This window comes from Arachis duranensis, chromosome 8, assembly GCF_000817695.3.
Source record: "Arachis duranensis cultivar V14167 chromosome 8, aradu.V14167.gnm2.J7QH, whole genome shotgun sequence".
Taxonomy (NCBI): Eukaryota; Viridiplantae; Streptophyta; class Magnoliopsida; order Fabales; family Fabaceae; genus Arachis; species Arachis duranensis.
In genome coordinates, this window is record NC_029779.3 from 49,553,785 (window position 1) to 49,573,344 (window position 19,560).

The 19,560-nt window shown below is 31.8% G+C and overlaps 4 protein-coding genes and 1 long non-coding RNA gene across 9 annotated transcripts; 1 reads left to right on the forward strand and 4 right to left on the reverse strand.

The window, feature by feature from the left end:
* The first annotated feature begins 2,083 nt into the window (after positions 1 to 2,083).
* LOC107463607 (flavin-containing monooxygenase FMO GS-OX-like 9) lies at positions 2,084 to 4,880 on the forward strand. Its single transcript, XM_016082432.3, has 7 exons — positions 2,084 to 2,733; positions 2,852 to 2,922; positions 3,048 to 3,206; positions 3,309 to 3,391; positions 3,653 to 3,788; positions 4,015 to 4,188; positions 4,316 to 4,880. Exons 1-7 carry the CDS (start codon positions 2,178 to 2,180, stop codon positions 4,511 to 4,513), a joined length of 1,377 nt encoding a protein of 458 aa, XP_015937918.1. The 5' UTR covers positions 2,084 to 2,177; the 3' UTR covers positions 4,514 to 4,880.
* Positions 2,805 to 5,352, reverse strand: LOC110274764 (uncharacterized). Of its 3 annotated transcripts, none has more exons than XR_008001932.1 (3): positions 5,168 to 5,352; positions 4,353 to 4,507; positions 2,805 to 3,382 (listed from the first exon to the last, which is right to left on the reverse strand). It is a non-coding gene; the product is annotated as an uncharacterized LOC110274764 (long non-coding RNA). The 3 variants fall into 3 exon arrangements; XR_008001931.1 differs by having other exon boundaries at positions 4,220 to 4,507; XR_002367064.2 differs by lacking the exon at positions 4,353 to 4,507.
* Positions 5,353 to 5,551: 199 nt separating this feature from the next.
* On the reverse strand, positions 5,552 to 9,547 carry LOC107463611 (uncharacterized). Of its 3 annotated transcripts, none has more exons than XM_052252613.1 (4): positions 9,291 to 9,547; positions 8,346 to 8,526; positions 7,262 to 7,976; positions 5,552 to 7,175 (listed from the first exon to the last, which is right to left on the reverse strand). In XM_052252613.1, exons 2-4 carry the CDS (start codon positions 8,388 to 8,390, stop codon positions 6,598 to 6,600), a joined length of 1,338 nt encoding a protein of 445 aa, XP_052108573.1. In that variant the 5' UTR covers positions 8,391 to 8,526; positions 9,291 to 9,547; the 3' UTR covers positions 5,552 to 6,597. The 3 variants fall into 3 exon arrangements, with proteins under 3 accessions (XP_052108573.1, XP_052108572.1, XP_052108574.1); XM_052252612.1 differs by having other exon boundaries at positions 9,063 to 9,547; XM_052252614.1 differs by lacking the exon at positions 9,291 to 9,547 and having other exon boundaries at positions 8,346 to 9,038.
* A 3,887-nt stretch (positions 9,548 to 13,434) lies between these two features.
* LOC107463597 (uncharacterized) lies at positions 13,435 to 16,852 on the reverse strand. The gene is made up of 9 exons (XM_016082419.3): positions 16,719 to 16,852; positions 16,576 to 16,640; positions 16,200 to 16,240; positions 16,011 to 16,099; positions 15,818 to 15,931; positions 15,057 to 15,134; positions 14,819 to 14,884; positions 13,922 to 14,002; positions 13,435 to 13,722 (listed from the first exon to the last, which is right to left on the reverse strand). The coding sequence occupies exons 1-9, from the start codon at positions 16,836 to 16,838 to the stop codon at positions 13,615 to 13,617; spliced, it is 762 nt and encodes a 253-aa protein (XP_015937905.1). The 5' UTR covers positions 16,839 to 16,852; the 3' UTR covers positions 13,435 to 13,614.
* A 1,699-nt stretch (positions 16,853 to 18,551) lies between these two features.
* LOC107463489 (uncharacterized) lies at positions 18,552 to 19,503 on the reverse strand. The gene is made up of 2 exons (XM_016082285.3): positions 19,327 to 19,503; positions 18,552 to 18,989 (listed from the first exon to the last, which is right to left on the reverse strand). Exons 1-2 carry the CDS (start codon positions 19,453 to 19,455, stop codon positions 18,765 to 18,767), a joined length of 354 nt encoding a protein of 117 aa, XP_015937771.1. The 5' UTR covers positions 19,456 to 19,503; the 3' UTR covers positions 18,552 to 18,764.
* Between the last annotated feature and the right edge of the window lie 57 nt (positions 19,504 to 19,560).

Here is a 19,560-nt window from a genome sequence, read left to right on the forward strand (position 1 = left end):
GAAAGAATTTTTTTTTAATCAAATTTATCCTTTAAAGATTTTAAGTTAATTATATTTGTTATTTCATCACTTTTGTTGCTAATAATGTCAAAATTTACTGATATCATATGTTAAGTGACACCACATTGACCAAATCATACATCTGGCAATTCTAACATGATAAGATAATGAAATTAGATCAAATCAACTCAAATTGAAAAAGACTTTGAGATGTTAAAACTCCTAAGTTAGAGTTAATTTTATCTAATTTTATAAATTTATTATATTAGTAGCCAATTAGAATAGTCAGATAAATATTGTAGTGTTATTTATAATAACATATCAATAAATTCTAACACTATTAATAATAAAAATAACAGAAAAACTAATCTAACTAATTAAAAAATTTTGAAAAATAAATTTAATTAAAAATAATAAAAACCAATTTAAAAAATAGATTATTTTTAAAGATAAATTTAACTATTACTCTTTTTAATATTACGAAAAACATGAAGAATGTCAGAATATTGGGTCATAACAAAATAATATGAGAAAATAATATAATCAACCGACACTCATCATAAATTATAAAAGTTAAAAAATAAAAAAGATTCCGCACATTGAAAAAATGAAAACTACTAGACAACCATGATTTTTGTTTGAATTTTGTTACTAAGAAGTAGTATAGAGAGTGAATGGAGTATCTGTATAATATGTATAATAGAGATATATAGATGTTCGATTCAGTAGGATATCAGATGTTTATTATTCTGGATAGTATGGATGTATTGTGTTTGAGAAATTAGTAATATTTTACCTATGATGTTAATTTTTTAACTTATATTGGGCCAAATAAATAATCCATTGTACATATTGTATAAATACTCCATTAGCTTCATAGCAGAATTCATTTGTCAGAGCTAATTATTTTGGCTAATTTTTTTTATATTGATTAAATATATGTGTAATACATTGTTATTGAAAAATTAGGTGTTTTTTATATGGTGTTTTATTCAAATCGGACGGTTCGATTTGTTTAATAAAAAAAATTAATTATAAATCAGAGGGTTCGATTTGCTTAAAGAAAAAATAAATTCCAAATCGGAAGATCCAATTTGTATTTTTTATTTTTTTTATTTGTTAAAATAAAAATCAGACGGTCCAATTTTAATATTAAAAATTTCTTAATTTTTGAAATCAGACTGTCCAATTTGTGATTATTTATTTAAAAAACAAAACAATGCAAATAAATAGGTACCTCCTATTTGTGTCATTCCATAGCCAAATAAAACACCTCTCTTCTCACACCATATTGTCATACACGTTTCTTTCTCTCTCCCACAAAAAATCAAAAGCGAATTATTTTAGCTTCTAAATAAAATGGCGTATTATACCATCTTTTACAATCCAAACACTACTATAAAATTTCACACAATAATATAATCTTCCCCTCCTGCTAAATAAAGAAATTAAGTCTCGTACGTGCATGAGGGCCATGATAAGTAATTAAATATATACTCCGAAATTCTCTCTCATGAGTGATTATCAAGCTGGCCCTCATCGAAAGTTTGATGCTCAAGGAAACAGAAAAGAATAGTAACACCATTGCCATAAGCTAAGGTCCAAGAAAGTATTCATGGTGATGATTCATTTGTCACATAGTTAGGCCATGTGAATGAAAATATCATCATCATCATTATACCGGGTACCAAACACATGCATGCAGTGCAATGCAGAGCAGAATGCTTGGTCCATATAGACCATACAAAACGAAAAGGAGAGAGAGAGAGATGAAGAGAGAAAAAGTAATTAAAGTAGCAGTGAAGACTGATAAAAGGTTGTAACTTATAACTTAAACTTTTATCAATTGATTCTGTGAGTAAATCAATGTGGTAATAAAGCTATATAATGAGAAGTATTCAACGTAAAGATAAGAAGTCCAAGCATGAAAAGTGGACATACTTCAAAGTATTATTGATTTCAAATCATCACGTGTGTCTCCTAGACAACAAACCATCACTATCCCACAAATTATGGTTTTATTTTTTTTCCTGTTTTTTTTTTGGGCTACGTGCAACCATATTTAACTATAAAAACCCACCATTACTCCCAACTCATTTCCGCACATACAATAAACCCACTCTCATATTTGCATTCCCATCATCACCTTCTATCTACAACAAACCCTTCTAGTTACAATGGTTTCTGAGAAAAATTACAAATCCAAGAATGTGTGTGTGATTGGAGCTGGACCATCAGGGCTAGTGGCAGCCAGGGAGCTGAGAAAAGAAGGTCACAAGGTGGTTGTGTTAGAGCAGAATCATGACATAGGAGGGCAATGGTTATATGAACCAAATGTGGTAGGGGAGGATCCTTTAGGAAGAAATCCTTTTCTAAAGGTGCATAGTAGTATCTATGAATCATTAAGGCTCACATCTCCAAGGGAGATCATGGGGTTTACTGATTTCCCATTTATGGTGAAGAAAGGTAGGGACATGAGGAGGTTCCCAAGCCACACAGAGCTCCTTCATTACCTAAAGGACTTCTGTGATTGGTTTGGGTTGAGAGAGATGATAAGATTCAACACAAGGGTGGATTATGTGGGGATGTTGGATTATGGTGTCTGTAGCAATAATGATTTGAAATGGGTTGTTAGAAGCATAGACAAGAGTGAGAAGGTGGTGGAAGAGGTGTTTGATGCAGTGGTTGTAGCCACTGGTCATTACTCTCAGCCTAAATTGCCCTCCATTAAAGGTAGGTTTATCAATTCTATTCATTTCTAGATCTCTGTCTCTGATTCACACAGACACAATAAGAATATGGTATGATCATGCATGACACATTTTTTTATAACATTCTCTCCCATGCTCAGGAATGGATACATGGATCAGAAAACAAATGCATAGTCACGTTTACAGATCCCCAGAACCACTCTGCAATGAGGTACTATATATATACGAAACCTTCAATCTCTATTTGTGTCCTAATTTCCAAAGAGTATGAAGTATGAAGTTTAGAGATTTAAATTAAAACATTCTCAAACATAGAGGCAAATCTTCATTGAACAGATTGTGGTGGTTGTTGGAAATTCCTTAAGTGGGCAAGATATATCGCTAGAGCTTGTGAAAGTAGCAAAGGAAGTCCACATGAGTTCCAGATCTCTTAATATCACTGAGGGTTTATCTAAAGTTATATCAAAACATGAGAACTTTCACCTTCATCCACAGGTTCAAACTTCTTGTTCTTTTTCAAGTACTAAACCCATAAAGAAGGTAGTTAATTCACTACAATATTCGGTAGTTTCATAGTATATATGGTACCTTGTGCAGATAGACACACTTCATGAGGATGGAAAGGTCACATTTGTGGATGGTTCCTCTATTTCTGCAGACACCATTTTGTACTGCACAGGGTAAAAAGACACAACTTTCATTAATTGTCTACACACTTAACAGTGACAAAAATATGTAATCTATATCATTAATCAATCTCATGAATTTCACTAACTTATGGTAAAAAAAAGATATTATTATTGGATAATTATATGATCTTAGGCTCAAAGATTATATTGTGGGGCCTGAGTCCAAATATTGCCCTGTGTCCCTTTTAGAGTAAACTAGTAGTGATTAATTTTAATAATTGAAAGATTTCAAATTCAATTAATTATGTGTAGGTACTCCTATGCGTTCCCCTTTCTTGACACTAAAGGAATGGTAGTTGTGGATGATGACAGAGTGGGGCCTTTGTATGAGCACACTTTCCCCCCATCTCTTGCTCCATCACTGTCCTTTATAGGCATCCCTAGAAAGGTAGATAAATTACCCTGAGCTCAATAATTTGCATTAGTTTTACATCAAATTTTTCATTTCACACAGATATACATAATTTTGCAATGGTATATTTCACCAAATAATGCTAAGCAAATGGTGCAGTTAAACATATATCAACTCTCATATAATTATAATTTAGTTACTAATCATCCTGCCCCTTTTTTAAGCCACGTGTACAATAAGCATTGATGGACTTTGTTCACAGATCATAGGGTTCCCTTTCTTTGAATCACAAGCAATATGGATAGCACAAGTACTTTCTGGGAGAAAGGTATTGCCATCATGGGAGGACATGATGAAATCCATCAAGGAGTTCTACCACTCAAGAGAAGTAGCAGGCATACCTAAACATTGCACCCATGACATTGCAGATTTCGAGGTAATAATAATAGAAAAAAGAAAAAAAAAACCTTCTGTTGTCTTTATTAAAAGTCACTCTCTCTTAGATAATTGTGTATCCTTCCATATTTATTTATTTCCTTCTTTTGATTGCATTGCAATTCCAGTATTGTGTCAAATATGGAGAGCGTGCAGGATTGCCACCTCTAGAAGAATGGAGAAAAGAGCTTTGCCTTTCAGCCATACTTAATTCTTTTGCCAACTTAGAGACATATAGAGATTCTTGGGATGATCATGAGAAGCTCCAAGAGGCCCTTCAAAGTCCTCACTTCACTCAACTTGGGCTTCAAGATTCTTCTCTGTAAAGAGCATATCTAAAAAATATTTTATTCGTTCCCACTCAAAGTTATTATTCAGTTATGTTGATTTCCACTTTAATTTGTAAGGTTGAAGGGGGACATCAATGAATGAATTAGAAGCTTCAATCATCAAATTATATGTATAAATAAATATATCTAGTCTTGAGACAAGTTAGTAAGAGAGAAATCTTATTGATGTATGTTTGTAATTTTGTTGCAGTTATACATAGTCAGCAGTACAATAATGAGTGTTAGTAATTTAATTAGGTCCACCTCAAAAGAGAGCTGAGGGATCTGGATTTTGGATTATGAAAAATTGTAGCAAAGTTAAGAAAGCTAAATGAAAATCAAGTGTTATAATCTTACTGTAAAATTCATGTGAACATTAGCAATAATATAGTATTAACAGTAATTAATCTAACATGTGAATAATACAATAATACCAGTATTAACACGAACTAATAGTAATATATCTATTATTTTAATATCTGGTAAGAGACGAATTTGTTACTTGTTAATCATTTGTGGTGAGATTTTGGAATGCATAGAAGTTGGTGATGCAGAGTGTGAATGAGGAATTTCATCAAACAGGTAGGGGAGACAAACACGCATGAATCATCGTAAGTGCGGAAAGCTTAAAGAAAAAGAAAAAGCACTAACCTATGCAATATGCAGGTAAGATTATGCTTTGAAATTCGAATCTGATTGACGAATCGAAGATGAAGCTCATCACTGCGATGAACTCAACTCCCTGCACACGCGTTTCGGCGCTTTGCACTTTTTGACTCTCATAACTTAGCCTTAATCAATCAATCATCCCATTAAGATAAATTAATTAAGAACGATTGTGGTCATTTTTTCTAAATTTATTTGAGGTTTTGTATAATGGTTTAATAAAATAAAATAAAAATAAAAAGAATATTCAAAAAATTTTTAGAAGAATGTAACAACTATAACAATAAATATTAAATTAGCTTTATAAAATCAAAGTCCACAAAATCAAATAAAGAAGGTAGGATCTGATTCCAAGGACAAATTAGGATATACACAAAAATCAAAATGATTACTTATATGTTAGTCTATATAAAGGTGAAAATATTTACAAAAAGATCCCTTCTGGAATGTTTTCTGAACTCATTTTGTCTCGTAAATTAAGTTGACATGCATTTCTGCTTGTCTTTGACTCATTTTACGAGACAAAATGAGTATAAATTACATAGTTTCAAAGGCGGATCAGTTAGTTATGTACTTGATTTAAAAATAAGCTGGAGATTACTGACTGGAAATCTTTGGCTCCTTTTCTTTCTACATATTTTTTGCCAACTAATTAGGCCTCTTTTCAGTAAGTCTGTAATGTTAGAAGCTGATTTACATGGCCTTCTCCTCGCCTTGGCCGGTGCATTTTTACCTGCGCTTCTTGCGCAGCCAGCTGTCGAGCGAGTAGTATGAGCCGTGGCGGCTTTAACTAGACTTCCTATGGTCTTAAGGTCTTTGGTCACCTCGTGCCTTGACAAACAAGCAAGACTTGGTAGAATCTCATTCTGGAAGTCCTTCCCCCGCCGGGACCTATTCGACCGGCACTTCCTCGATCGAGTCAGTGAGGTAGACCCTTCACCTTCTTGCTTGGATTGGCCATTGCTCTTATAGAAGCTATCTAGGATTGTTGTCTCGGTCAAATTTAAAGTCATGAACTCAAAGTAATCAAAATCAGTAGGCAGATGCTGCTCCAAGGTAACCTCACTCTCTGAATGATCCACTATTGCAGAAACAATCCCAGAAAACCAGTGAAGAGGGCTACTCATGGAAGATTCTAATGGTGAACATGTTGTCATTTGGAGACCATTATGGACCGCCACCTCGAATATCGAAACCAAAGCCTCTGCTGCCATTCTGGCTTGCTCCTCTTGGGCTTCATCGGATTCTCCTCTTGGTGGAGAACTTTCCGTATTTTCTGGACTCGTAGGGGCCTGAAGATAGATATCCATTGGCGTATTCTCATCCTCATTCGTGCATGAATTCAGGTCAATGACGCAGATCAAGCATTCATGCATCGTCTTCTCATCCTCCAAGAACTTTTCACCAGCACGGACCTATTCCCCCTTGTCAAGAATATGATTTACATGTGAATTTTTTGATATATTCAGAGTTTCTTCAACACACAGAATTTTGGAAGCATCAGTCTTTCCATTAATGTCAAATGCAAGAGTGTTGCTTCTTACATGTGTTGAAGATTTACCCTCTTCATTGAGTTTTCCTTGGGGTGCCGGCTTTTCTTTAAGCCAAGGAAGTCTTGAACACTCAAATTTATCTTCTTCCCTTGAATTCTGAATGCTTTCAAATTCTGTTATTGTATTGGAATAACCAGGCATGGTATTCAGGTTTATGTTATTGGGATTGAACACATCTTCAGAGCCCTGAACACACTCCCTAAGCTCACGGCTAGCCGATGATGAACCATGGTTGTTGCAGCTGCTTAGCTCATCAGTATCGATTGATGGTTGATGAAATGCCTTGGTGCTAAAGCAAAAGCCGTTGCGGAGAAGATAGTTTTGCAAACATGCAAAAATGTTAACTTGCTCAAGTTTCTGACTCAATGATTCAACTGGAACAGATTGCCTGTCGGTATCACTAAATCCGGCTAGGGAATTCAAGACCCTGCCATTTTGCCCTGAAAAATGGCAAATTCATTACCATCATTTGTTCAAGAAATGCATTTATTATAACTTCAATTCAAACTTGAAGACAAGTTCTCACCAGCAATATTACTTAAGGACATTGGTACGAGTTTCTTCCCTGGCTTTGGCATTGGATCATCTGATGAGTCTTCAAGATACTTTCTTTTGTTCAAATTCTGCATAGCATCATTGGGAAAATTATGCCAGCCTGATTTTGTTGCTCTTGATAGATCACAAACAAGGGAGCTTCCATGATGAATTCTGGGCTGCAAATCATCAGACTCCGCACCCGTCTCTTCCTTGAGATTAAAAGGTACATTTAAGTCGGCTAAACCGTTACACACAACCTGAGAAGTTCCATTTAAAGTAAAAGCTGTACTCTTTTCACTTTCGGAAGAATCACCTTCACTATCAATGTACTCTTCAGCTGGAAGTTGGAGATCCAAAATTTTGTTACCAACTTTTCTGTAAGACTGTGATAATTCAGAATCTTTCAAGAGATCTTTGATTACAGTTGGAGTAGTTTCAGAAGCAGGACATCTTTGCCTGTTCTTTTCTTGTGCCACAGGACATCTTTGCCTGTTCTTTTCTTGTGCCAAAGCCATTAGTGACTCGATGCGTTCCACAATTAAAACAGATGATTGACCAGCCAACAGAGGCAAATTTGATGAGCAACACAGAGAGGAACTTGACCATGATGTCTCCAACCTTAAATTATGTTTACATAATTCATTCCTTTTAATTTCATCCATCAATTCCCTTTGCTTCTGGTAAATTTGGTGCAGCTCATGAATCTGAATAAGGCAAAAATAAGAAGATGATACATAAGAATAATAGTAAAAAAAAATATTATAAGTATCAAGAAAAGTATGCTCTATTTTGGATGTAATAAGAATGGAAATAGTATTAATAGTAAATTGTTCTTCTGATGGACTGGCTAAGATTCCTATTTTCTTGTCACCTTTTACGTTTGAATACATTACTTTAACAAATGTGATAGCATCTTTCTAAAACGTTTAATTCATTTACAAACAGTGAAGCAACTCAAAATCTACTTTATATGCTGCTTCTTTAGAAACTACATTTGAATCCTAAAAGAATACATTCAATAATTCTCTGATAAAACAAGCTGACATACTTGGTCCCTAAATATAGCATCATACTCGAGAATTGTCTGCTATAGAAGTCCCTTGTTTGATGAAGTCCATGAGCTTCCTTCGGCACCAAAGATGAGGCCCTTCATGGAGTAATGTCCCGGGAAATGGTCATTGTATTGCATATTTGCACCCATGCCCATTAATGCCATGAATGAAGATGCAGCAGTTTCAAGTAAACAACAAGAACCTGAAATAAAAACCAAAACCATTCAATCAAATTTATGTGTCCAGATAGGAATGTGATATGATAAAAACTGAATTTTAGTTTTACATATAAAAGATGTGATGTGATTGTCTAACAAAATAAGACAAACACATACTGATTTGCATGAATGTCTTTGATATAAACAATAGATAGGAATGCCAAATAACCTTGCATGTGCATTTCAGTTTCAATATGAAGTTCACAAAGACCAGCTACTAATGGAAAACATAGCACAGCATAAACTACAGGAATTTTCTCAGCAATCAGAATGAGCCTGGAAGTCTAAGTACTATGCATGCACTAGTCTAGGTGATGGTCACTGATAACAATATGAAATTTTAAAAAGGAAAAAGAGGGAAGGTGAAGAATTTGGATAGAATAGAATTAGTCCTTATGCTAAATGTAAGTCAGAATCAGATTCAAAAGACAAAAAAGTATCAAATGCACCAAATTCAACATAAAGCCAAGGGAAATGAAGTAAAATAAAACAAAGTTTATGAAAGAAGAATTCATGAAACCTGATAAACTTAAACTCAAAGACTGATCATCAGAAAAATGGAATTTTTGACCAAAAAACTATTGAATGAAGGAAAATGAACTCATCCCTGATGATGATGAAGGAAAACATGTTCAGTCCAAATTCCAAAGTAATAGTGGAATTCAGCTATTGTAAGAATGGAAACTTGCCACGTTGCAGCAGCAGAAGAAGAAGAAGAAAAGGCAGAAGCAGAATAGAGAGAGAGAACCATTAATGCAGCAAGAAGAAAATCAGAGCGACCCAGAAGAGCTGAGCAATCAAAAAGTGATCTTTTTCATTTTGAGATTTCATTGAAAAGCAAAAACTCAAAAAGAAATGTGTGTTTGGATCTGTAGTGCTGATGGGCCATTCTCAATGAAGATTTCAGAAAGAGAGAGAGTAAAGAGACACACACATCAGAACAAAATTACATGAAAAATGAACATTAAACATGTTCCTTTCTCTCTCTCTCTCTCTCTAGGTCCATTTCCCTTTTGGATTATCTTAAACATGTTTCTTTGTTCTCCCTCAATTATAATATTTATAAAAAAAAAAGCCAGGATAGTTCCAAGTGAAAACAGTTGAGTTTTGTTGTAAAATAAATAAATAAATAAATAAAAATAAATATCAATTAAAATATAAATAGAAGACTCTATTATTAATATTTATAAAAAAAAAAGCCAGGATAGTTCCAAGTGAAAACAGTTGAGTTTTGTTGTAAAATAAATAAATAAATAAATAAAAATAAATATCAATTAAAATATAAATAGAAGACTCTATTATTAATATTTATAAATACTATTATCTCATTATAATACTATAATAGAAATGACTCATATATTTATTAATATATGTAGTAACATTAATAGAGAGATATTAATAATGTAAAAAGAAAGAGTAAAATATTTATTGTTGTGTATATTATTTTTGCATCAGTTCATGCCTATTTATAGGTGTATAAGAGTAGTGTCTATTAATTTTATTATGTGTTGAGAAAGTGAATTCTCATATGTGAAAAGAGTGAACTGCCCATTAAATGGGCACCCATTAAATAGACATCCACATCATCGTACTTATCTTAATACTCCTTTTGGATGACAATTTAGGAATATGTCTCATTAAAATCTTACTAAAAAAATCTAATAGAAAAAAACCTTGAAAAAGAGTACAATATCCTTTGTGACGAAAACTGCCTCATTAAAAATCTTGTCAAGAAAAACCTAATAGAAAAAAACCTGACCAGGGGAAAAAGAGTACAGTCTCCCCCTCTTGTCGACATCGTTTAATGTCTCGAAATCGGCGCATCCCAATCTGACGTACCAATCTTTCAAAAGAGAATTTTGGGAGTGACTTTGTAAATAAATCTACCAGATTATCACTTGAGCGGATCTGTCGAATATCAGTTGTCCCTTAATTTTGAAAATAATCAGTGAAGAAGAATTTGGGAGAAATATGATTTGTTCTATCACCCCTTTAAGTTGAGCAATGCATGTTGTATTATCTTCAAACAGGACATATTGGAGCTATTTTATGATCAATCAGTCCACATGATGACAGAATATATTGGATCAAACTCTTAAACCAAAAACTCTCGCAACTAGTTTCATGTATCGCTAGTATTTTAGCATGATTAGAGGAAGTTGCTGCTATCGTCTGTTTCGTGGACTTTCATGATATAGTTGTACCACCATATGGGAACAGGTATCCTGTTTGAGATCTCCTTTTATGTGGACCAAATAAATATCCAGCGTTAGCATAGCCAACTAATTATGACTTTTGATCTATGAAAATATTAAAAGATTTGTTTGATTCCATTCCAATATCTTCTGGTTGAAGAGGAACTGTATATTTATATTTATTATAATATTTTTAAAATTAAAAAATTATTTATTAAATATAATTATTATTAATTGTGCTTATTGAAAATTATTTTTTGTTTAATTTATCAAAAATAAATGCTAAAAGTTTATTTAAAAATTTTCTGACGTTGAATGTAAACCGAATCTATGAGTTTCGATTTACAGAAACTAATAAATCGAAACCATTGACTTTAATTTACTATGGGTAGCTATTCACGGGTCTAAGTCGAACTAAATGAGTTCGATTTACATGCAACCAAAATTTAAATCTCATTGTCTCAATTTAGTGTGGATATTTAAATCGAAGTCATTAGTTTCGATTTATACACAAATTTCATTTGCATGCAATTTAAATCTAGTGGATTAGATTTAGTATATATTTTGATAAATGAATTTAATAAATTCGATTTACATAAAAATATAATTTAGAATATTCAAATAACTTTTTTGTTTTCGTTTTAAGGGAATTTGGACAATTCTATATTAAAATTGGTTTATTAATATATATATAATTAAAATACTATAATAATATTATCCCCTTCTTCCCACCCGCCCGGGCCTCTCCCCTTCTTTCTATAGCTTGAAAACCAAAACATAAAAGCTAGTAATGACATAAGCATGCCTTATTTATATTACTAATCTATTTTTAATTCATATTATTTTTAAGATATTTTACTCTTTTTATTAATGTTATGTTAGTAATATTATTTATTTGAAAAAATTTTAAAATTAATCATTTAATTTTAGTCAAATCAACTATTATTTTTATATCAGCAAAAAATAAAATATACAAAAATATACAAATAATAAAAATATATACAAATTAAGCTACAAAATTACTAATAATAATAATTAAAAATTAATAACGTCTAACCAAATTTATAACCTACAAGAATCCATATCATTATATTTATTATATTTTACTGTTATAAACAATACAAAAAATTTATAACCCCAATAATTAATTTATTAATTTCTATAAATAACTCATTAAATGTAATAAACATCCATATTACAAATATCATAATAATCTATTAAACATAATAAATTTTACATTACAAATATTTAAATTCCATACTATTTGAACTACTTATATAAATCTCTTATCACTATTTCTTCAAATAACATCAAATTTAACACAATAAATTTATTTTCGCACTACATAACATCTCAAACTTATTCAATGGAGCATCATTCTTTGGACAATATCACCAAACAAACAGACAATTGGTTTATCAAAATTCGCGTGATTCCAAACTTATTCAATGGAGCATCATTCTTTGGACAATATCATCAAACAAACAGACAATTGGTTTATCAAAATTTGCGTGATTCGTCTATGAAAAACATTAACACCCACAAATAAAGAAGAGTTTCTTTGCTTAGAAATGATTATATTAGATGAAAATGTACAAAACAAACATATTGTATTTTTAAATTGAACATTTCCCAACACTATTTTGAATTTGCATCACTTAAGACATTGTCTAACAGAGTGGGTCAAAGAAAAATATTATCAGGTAATTTCACTTAATACTATTTCGATTATTCTTATTAAAAATAACTTATTTAAAAAAAATTCTACACATTTTTTTATTGTAGATATCATTGGAAACTGCATGCACATTAAGAGATTAAGAAAAAAGAAAACTATACAAATTCAAGACACAGAAGAACATACATTTAAAGATGGAACAAACAACACAATAGAAAGTGTATACAATTCAACAATTCATAAAGAACATGCTTTCACTAAAATCTAGTGACGGAAAGAAGAAAGTAATAACTCTAACAACAACCAATAAAGAAAAAAGAAGGCAAGCACCACATAAAATCAACCAAAACAAATGCAAAAATCAAACCACCAAATAAAAATGTCACTTTGTACAACTCTAACATCCAAATTTTTTATACTACAAATTATTAAACAAAACACATTTTAAATTTAACTTTAGTTTACACATATTTAATTTAATTTTACAAAACATAACTATTTTTAATATTTATTATATATTATCATTAATTTACCGTCCGCACATCTTGTGGGTCTCATTCTAGTTACATTAATAACTCACCTCTAGCTTCTCTCCACCATAGTTGTGTTTATGCTTTTTTGTTTATATTTCTGAGTGTAAACACATCAGTATCAAGTATCAACTTAATCTTCCTAGAATAAGAATATCAGATACACCTAGTTTACAGCAACAAAGAATCAGAAGCGATCTTTCAAACTTTATAAAACAAAATGCCTTGATGAGATCTCTCACCTCTCCAATTTATTCATTTATTTTATTTATTTCAATGGAGTGAGTTTGTTAAATCCTCTTTCGTTTATTGTCCTTTTTCATTAGTTCCTAACTAGGTGCAGTGGGGACCACGATCTTAATCCTAATTCGGAAGAAACACAAGCATAGATACAAATTTTGTGATCTCTTCAACATAAATATAGCCCATACAAAATCAGCGTTTAGTCGGTAATAGCGATTTATTGAGGTCAAAATAACAAATAAAAAATAACAAAAAAATAACTTATACTGAATTATGAAATTGATTTCCAATATATAACTCTGGTTTAATATTATTACCATCATAACATCTTTTGGGATAAAACTTAAAATATTACAGAGAAAAAAAGAAGAGTCAATTCATAACATCGTGTCATTCGTGTGTGTACATGTTCGTGGGTTTCTAACTTCAGGCTCTTGAGCAGCCAAGTTTGTATTTTCGAGTGTTCATTCTTCCATTTAGAGCAAGAGCAAGCAGATCAAATTCCTCCACGTACCATAGTTCTGACACCTCTGCCTGAATTTGTTTGAAGGAGAAGTCAATGCACTTTAACACCATGGTTAAGGCTTATTGGCAAGAATAATAGGAGGATAAAACAGCAAAACTAAAACGGAAGAGCCAAAACAATTCCAATTAAGGTTTCAACTTGTACCTGTTGTTCTTATTCTTATTACTGCGCCAGAAAAATTACAATTGGTACAATAAAACCACAAACCTTGAATCCACGGATCTGACGGTTAAGTCGATTAACCAGATCATGAAAAAATTGGACACTTTCCGATGTTTCAGGCAGCTCCTGCATACAATAAAAATTGGAAGTAAATAATAGAATAAGAAACCTACCGCATAATAAATCAGGCACATTTCCACAACACTGCTCAGCAATGAGGAAATCAAAATGCATAAGTAAATGCAACCAACTTGTAACTACTACACCCCCATTTCAAGTTGTTACATTACTTCTTGCTATATTTTCTGTCCTATTGCATCTTTATTTCATTGTGTCTCAACACTACTTGACAGTTCACCATTCCTCAATTGAATTCCCAAGTTTAGAAAATATATATGCTGAAGTCATATTATAAATGTGTGAGGAACAATCTATCCCGAAAGCTTAGTAACTGGGACGACACGTGAATGACTACTGCTTAACACGATATGAACAGTATATATGTTCACATATTGTGTGCTAAGTGCTAACAGCCTAACACTCAACTCTTTTATTTGTTTGCCAAAGAGAACAAAAAAATTATTCCAAAAAATGAAGACAACAAGGATTGAATTTTAGATTACGCACTCAAAAACTGAAGCAATTGGGTAGAGGCACAATGAAAACTTTATATCTACAAAATGAATGCTAAAGCCTTATAGAGAGCAATTACACTTGTATGCAGAGTGAAACAAACTGATGCCAAATAGAAATTTATAGGGATCTTCTGAAGTAATAACTAATAACAAATTAGTAAGTAATAAAGACAACTTAACTAATACATAAGAGACAATTATGAAAAATCCAACTCCATTGCAAATACATTACATCATAAAATTCACATTGACATAGCTTAATGTAAAACTCAATAAAATTTGAAGAAATACTGTAGATACACATTACCGTAGGTGATGCTCTAGGGGGTCCCAAGAGCCTTGCAAATGATGTGTGAAGAATTGCAGCATCATACTGCAGTCGAAAATAATGCAAGGTAATCAAGAACCATATCTTTGTGCAATTTTTCTGGCATACTTCATTTCTAATAACCAATTAACTTCAGAAAAACAAAAGGATTGGATCCCATACATGAATCTATTACATCAGACAAGAAGTCTAAACTGAGTATTCAAATTATGCTTACAAGCTGCTTCTGCGGTGCATGTGGAAGCACCTCCTTCAACTTAGCGCGAATAGTTATGGGGTCTGTCCCCGAGTTGACCTACAGAAAAACCACTAAATCATTAGCCTAGGCTTATGACTTACTGATGCTGTTTGCACTTCTAGTACTGATACAATTCTATATAAAGAATCAATTATAAATATGGTTTCTTTCTCCTTCTTCTTGTAGTTATTGATTTAAATTTTCTTGCATTACTGATTGATGCACAGGTTGAGCGTTTCAACAATTACCAAATCAGGCAACAAATAATGTTAAAGACAAAAAGAACTGACCTAAAAAAAAGACCTAGGAAAGAGTTTATTTAAAAGCATGAACCATACAAATACAAGTAAACGTAACATATGTATTTACCTAATGGTCTAACATCAGAAAATTTAGACTAATTAACCACTTAAGTCCAAAATCTAATGACTTTCTACATTGGTCTACCTTCACCATTCTAAATTTAAACTTGACAGCACTCAATATGAAAGAGGGACAAGGGTAAACAATGCAAGAGAGAGTAGTAGCACCAAGGAATAATTTCTCATTGTTGCGATTTATAATTTATTCCTTTTGTGTTGTATTTGTATTTGTATGCATCAGTATTTTCGACTTGTATTTATATTTAAACCAGTATTTTCGTGTTTTCTTTCCTAACACACTTACCAAACACAACCTAGAAGAACATTGGTCAAGGACAAGGGTACAAATAAATGATCCTTTAGATTAGGCAAAGTAACCTGCCAGCAACCGAGGAGCACCCCAGTTGAAGTCAAAACCACTCTATCCAAAACAATTTTCAAAGGGCAGAGAGTCCTTGCAACAGCCTGAACAGAAGATGCTTCAGCTTCTATCTGCAATAAAAATTTATCACGAGGAGTTAGATTAGCAAACTGCCAAGAAGAAACAGAAACGCTTAAAATGAAATCATACCTCTTCTTTTGTGGCCGGAACAGGTTGAATATGGTGGGAGGCATGAAACATGCTAAAATGGTAGAGAGTAGAGTTCTGAAACCAGATTGCTAATGGACACACACGTCAGAATGCCAATAATAAAACAAACAACAAAGAGAAGAGGGTGCAGCAACTATCTTTAAACAAATAAACCAGAAGGTAATTTACCTTTATCAAAGTATGGATTAAAAGTATTTTTGACAGCCTCCCTGTATCATGCAAGTCTACATGAATATCAAATTACTTGGTAAAAAGTAGTAAAGAAAAAAAATAATTACTCAGCGGATAACATTAAAAAAGATGGTAATTAGAAAAGATGAAGCAATAAATGTATTGTCGCTGTGGAACTATGCAACGCTGAAAGAATAGATCATAATATTACATCTTTCATTCTGCATCTACCTAGAAAAGTTTAGCAATAGTCCATTTTGAAGGTAAGATTTTATGATACACATACATGTATATATATAAGTATCCATCTAGTAGGAAATCCTATGAATCCAAATCAAAATAAAAGAAATTTGTAGAGATTATTGATGCTTACGCGATAGGGAGAGAGAATTCGGGGCTCATGTACAACACATTAGCTCTGACAGGAGGATTTGCAGGCTGCATATGGAAATTAATGATGAGTTGGAGCGGAAATAAGAACAAGTAGTGTGCAGGAAAGAGAGCTTAAACCCTAACCTTGAGTACAGGCGTTACAGATCCATCGTTAAGAGTGAAGATATCAGAAAGAGACAAAGACTGAGAGGTTTGACCGTGTTTGAGGAAAGCAGGTCCATGCTGATCGAGATCTGTCTCCATGTTTTGGAATGAGACCAGCAACTGAAATTGGCGCTCCTAACCATATTCTGTTTCTGTCAGACACTTTCCTTTCCTTAGCTTCGAACCACCATAACTTCCAATCGCAGAACAACCGATCCACCTACTTGCAACTTCGAAGCCTATTGCGATTTTTTTTTTTCCTTAAAAGTTAGGAGTGAGATTCGAACGCCATACCTCTAAATAAGGATAAAAAAATTGTGTCATTTGAGCTACAGTTCAACGGCCGTTGCGATTTACCTTGCAAATTCTTCTTCTCAAAATTTTATCCCAATATTTTATGGTGAAAACATATGTGAAACTCATCGTAAAAAATTTTAGACGATAATTTAATTAAATTTATTAAATTATTTAATTTTTAACTTTTAACATTGTATTAAGTTAATTATATCTGAATTTTTATAATTATATATATTATTTTATATATTTTAATAGTTGATTTTGTGGTATAAAATAATTTTAGTATAAGATTTTTTTATATTTTTCGTGTTGTATAGTATGAAATTATATTTTACAAAATTATTAATTAAAAATTTTTGAGAAGACCCGTCTGTGAAGTAGATATAACTAACAACTATTGTCTATTAATCAATCATCTCGTTATTAACAAGTTTTCAAGTAGTAACTAATTTACTATTTATATAATCACATGTTCTAACTTAAAACGTATTTGTATTAGAATCTTCAGATTCAGCGTATTTTTCCTACTTTATAATACACTTATATTCCTTGATTTTGAGTTTAACTTGATCAATTAGTTTGTGGTTAAGAAATAATAATGAGTTCACAAATTATTACAAAAGAAAAAAGAAAGAGAAGAAACAAAGTTTTACAAGGATTTAACTCCATTTACGAATTTAAAGGCTCCAATTAAAGTAAAAATGAAAAATTTGATGATTTTTTATTTTTAATTAACTATCTAAAGGCTCCAATTCCCACTTAATTAAATTTACTTGATTATTCTTTATAATTAGCATGAAGCTCCAAATTGATCCCTAAATATTTTTGTATTAGACAAACTAGTTATTGACAAAAAAATTTGACAACTTAATCCTTTACCTTTTAAAAATAAATCATTTGCATTCAGGTTAATTATCACAAATGGGACTGGTTATTATGATCTAATTTATAATAGAAAAATTGCATATGAATTAGATGTAAGGAAAAAAAAACTACATAAATATATGCTAGTATATCAATCATCATTTGTTTATTTGAAGTAGCTCATAGCGGCTAATTTTTTTAATAATAAATTTTTATTACGTGTTATCCATTGCTATGGATTGTTGACGTGCTTTTTATAAATATGGAAAAAAATATTTTTTAAAATTATAATTCACAAATTAAAGACTCAGAATTATGAAAGTAAGAAAACTTAGTATTCGATTTGGGTGAGCAACAAATCAAACATTCGATATTGTGTAGATTAATTTTTTTTTTAAACTGTAGAGTAAATTGGTGAATCAATTTTGTAAATTAAAAAAAAAACTACAAAACTAACGTTCAGTATTGTGTAGGTTGGATTTTTTTTTAATTGTAGAACAAATCGGTGGATCGGTTTTATAAATTAAAACAAAAAAAAATAAAATAAAAACTACAGATTTGTGGTATTCAAACAAAATAAAAACCCACTAAATTTCTAGGTTATTGAAAAACACTATTACTACTACAACACAAAAAATAAAAAGTCGCTCATAACAACACACTAGCTAGTAGTGTAGTACATAATATAAAAAAAATTTAAGTGTATCCGTACACTAGTGTTTCACTCATTTTTAATTATAAAAAATATATATAATATATATATTTAAGATCCACGTTAAAATTTATTGAAATATTACCGATATACTTAAAAGCTTTTCCATAATATATAGTTTAAGTGGCATGAAGTTTGCATTGGTTTTTGTATTAATTATTATTTAGTGGATATTTCTTGGCATTCTTGAGAATTTTAGAGAGAGCTGCTTGACCAAGATCCAAGCCACAAACATCAGCAAGCTGCACCAAATACAACAACACATCTGAGACTTCTTCTTCTAAGTGTTCCTTTTCTTCTGAACTCCAATTTGGTAGTCCTTTTTCAACCTCTCCCTTCCATTGGAATATTTCAGATAGCTCCCCCACTTCCCCAACCTATGCATACATAAATTCATCATGAATTATGTAGTCTTATAATAATTAATTAAAGGAATAGATGACCATTTATACCCATAAAAAATAAAAACGTTGACATATGTACCCACACTAAATTAAAACTAAACTTGTACCCACGGAAGATGCCTTCCATGTGACAAAAGTATCCTGTCTTTGGAGGGTTGGAGGGTCACGTAAGGTACTTTTGTCACACAGAGAGCATCTTGCATAGGAATAAGTTTAGTTTTGATCTAGTGTGAGTACATATGTCAGTGTTTTCATCTTTTATAGATACAAATGGTCATTTATTCTTAATTAAAGCTTAATTATTACTTACAAGAGCTAAAAGAAGATTTCTGGGGCTGTGATACTGAGCCCAGCCTCTGTCTTCAGCAAACTCAGCCAGCCTTCTGCTAAGTTCCTTAAGAGAAACATCTCTTGATGATGATCTTCTAGAGCATTCCATTGTTTATGTATCTCCTAAAAATAGTTATATTATATACCTACTAGTTCCTCTTCTCTTCTCTTTTACCTCATTCTAATGCTATGCATGCACAATTTATAGACAACT

Excerpts from the sequence above, each read along its gene's own strand:
- LOC107463489 (XM_016082285.3), bottom strand. The coding sequence starts at position 19,455 with ATGGAATGCTCTAGAAGATCATCATCAAGAGATGTTTCTCTTAAGGAA. Across the intron at positions 18,990-19,326 it reads GAAATCTTCTTTTAGCTCTT|GTTGGGGAAGTGGGGGAGCT; the intron begins GTAAGTAATAAT and ends ATGTATGCATAG.
- LOC107463607 (XM_016082432.3), top strand. The coding sequence starts at position 2,178 with ATGGTTTCTGAGAAAAATTACAAATCCAAGAATGTGTGTGTGATTGGA. Across the intron at positions 2,923-3,047 it reads CAGAACCACTCTGCAATGAG|ATTGTGGTGGTTGTTGGAAA; the intron begins GTACTATATATA and ends TTCATTGAACAG. Across the intron at positions 3,207-3,308 it reads ACTTTCACCTTCATCCACAG|ATAGACACACTTCATGAGGA; the intron begins GTTCAAACTTCT and ends TACCTTGTGCAG.
- LOC107463597 (XM_016082419.3), bottom strand. The coding sequence starts at position 16,838 with ATGGAGACAGATCTCGATCAGCATGGACCTGCTTTCCTCAAACACGGT. Across the intron at positions 16,641-16,718 it reads CTGTAACGCCTGTACTCAAG|CCTGCAAATCCTCCTGTCAG; the intron begins GTTAGGGTTTAA and ends TTCCATATGCAG. Across the intron at positions 15,932-16,010 it reads TTCCGGCCACAAAAGAAGAG|ATAGAAGCTGAAGCATCTTC; the intron begins GTATGATTTCAT and ends TTTTTATTGCAG.
- LOC107463611 (XM_052252613.1), bottom strand. The coding sequence starts at position 8,390 with ATGGACTTCATCAAACAAGGGACTTCTATAGCAGACAATTCTCGA. Across the intron at positions 7,977-8,345 it reads CTATAGCAGACAATTCTCGA|ATTCATGAGCTGCACCAAAT; the intron begins GTATGATGCTAT and ends TGCCTTATTCAG. Across the intron at positions 7,176-7,261 it reads GTCCTTAAGTAATATTGCTG|GGCAAAATGGCAGGGTCTTG; the intron begins GTGAGAACTTGT and ends GCCATTTTTCAG.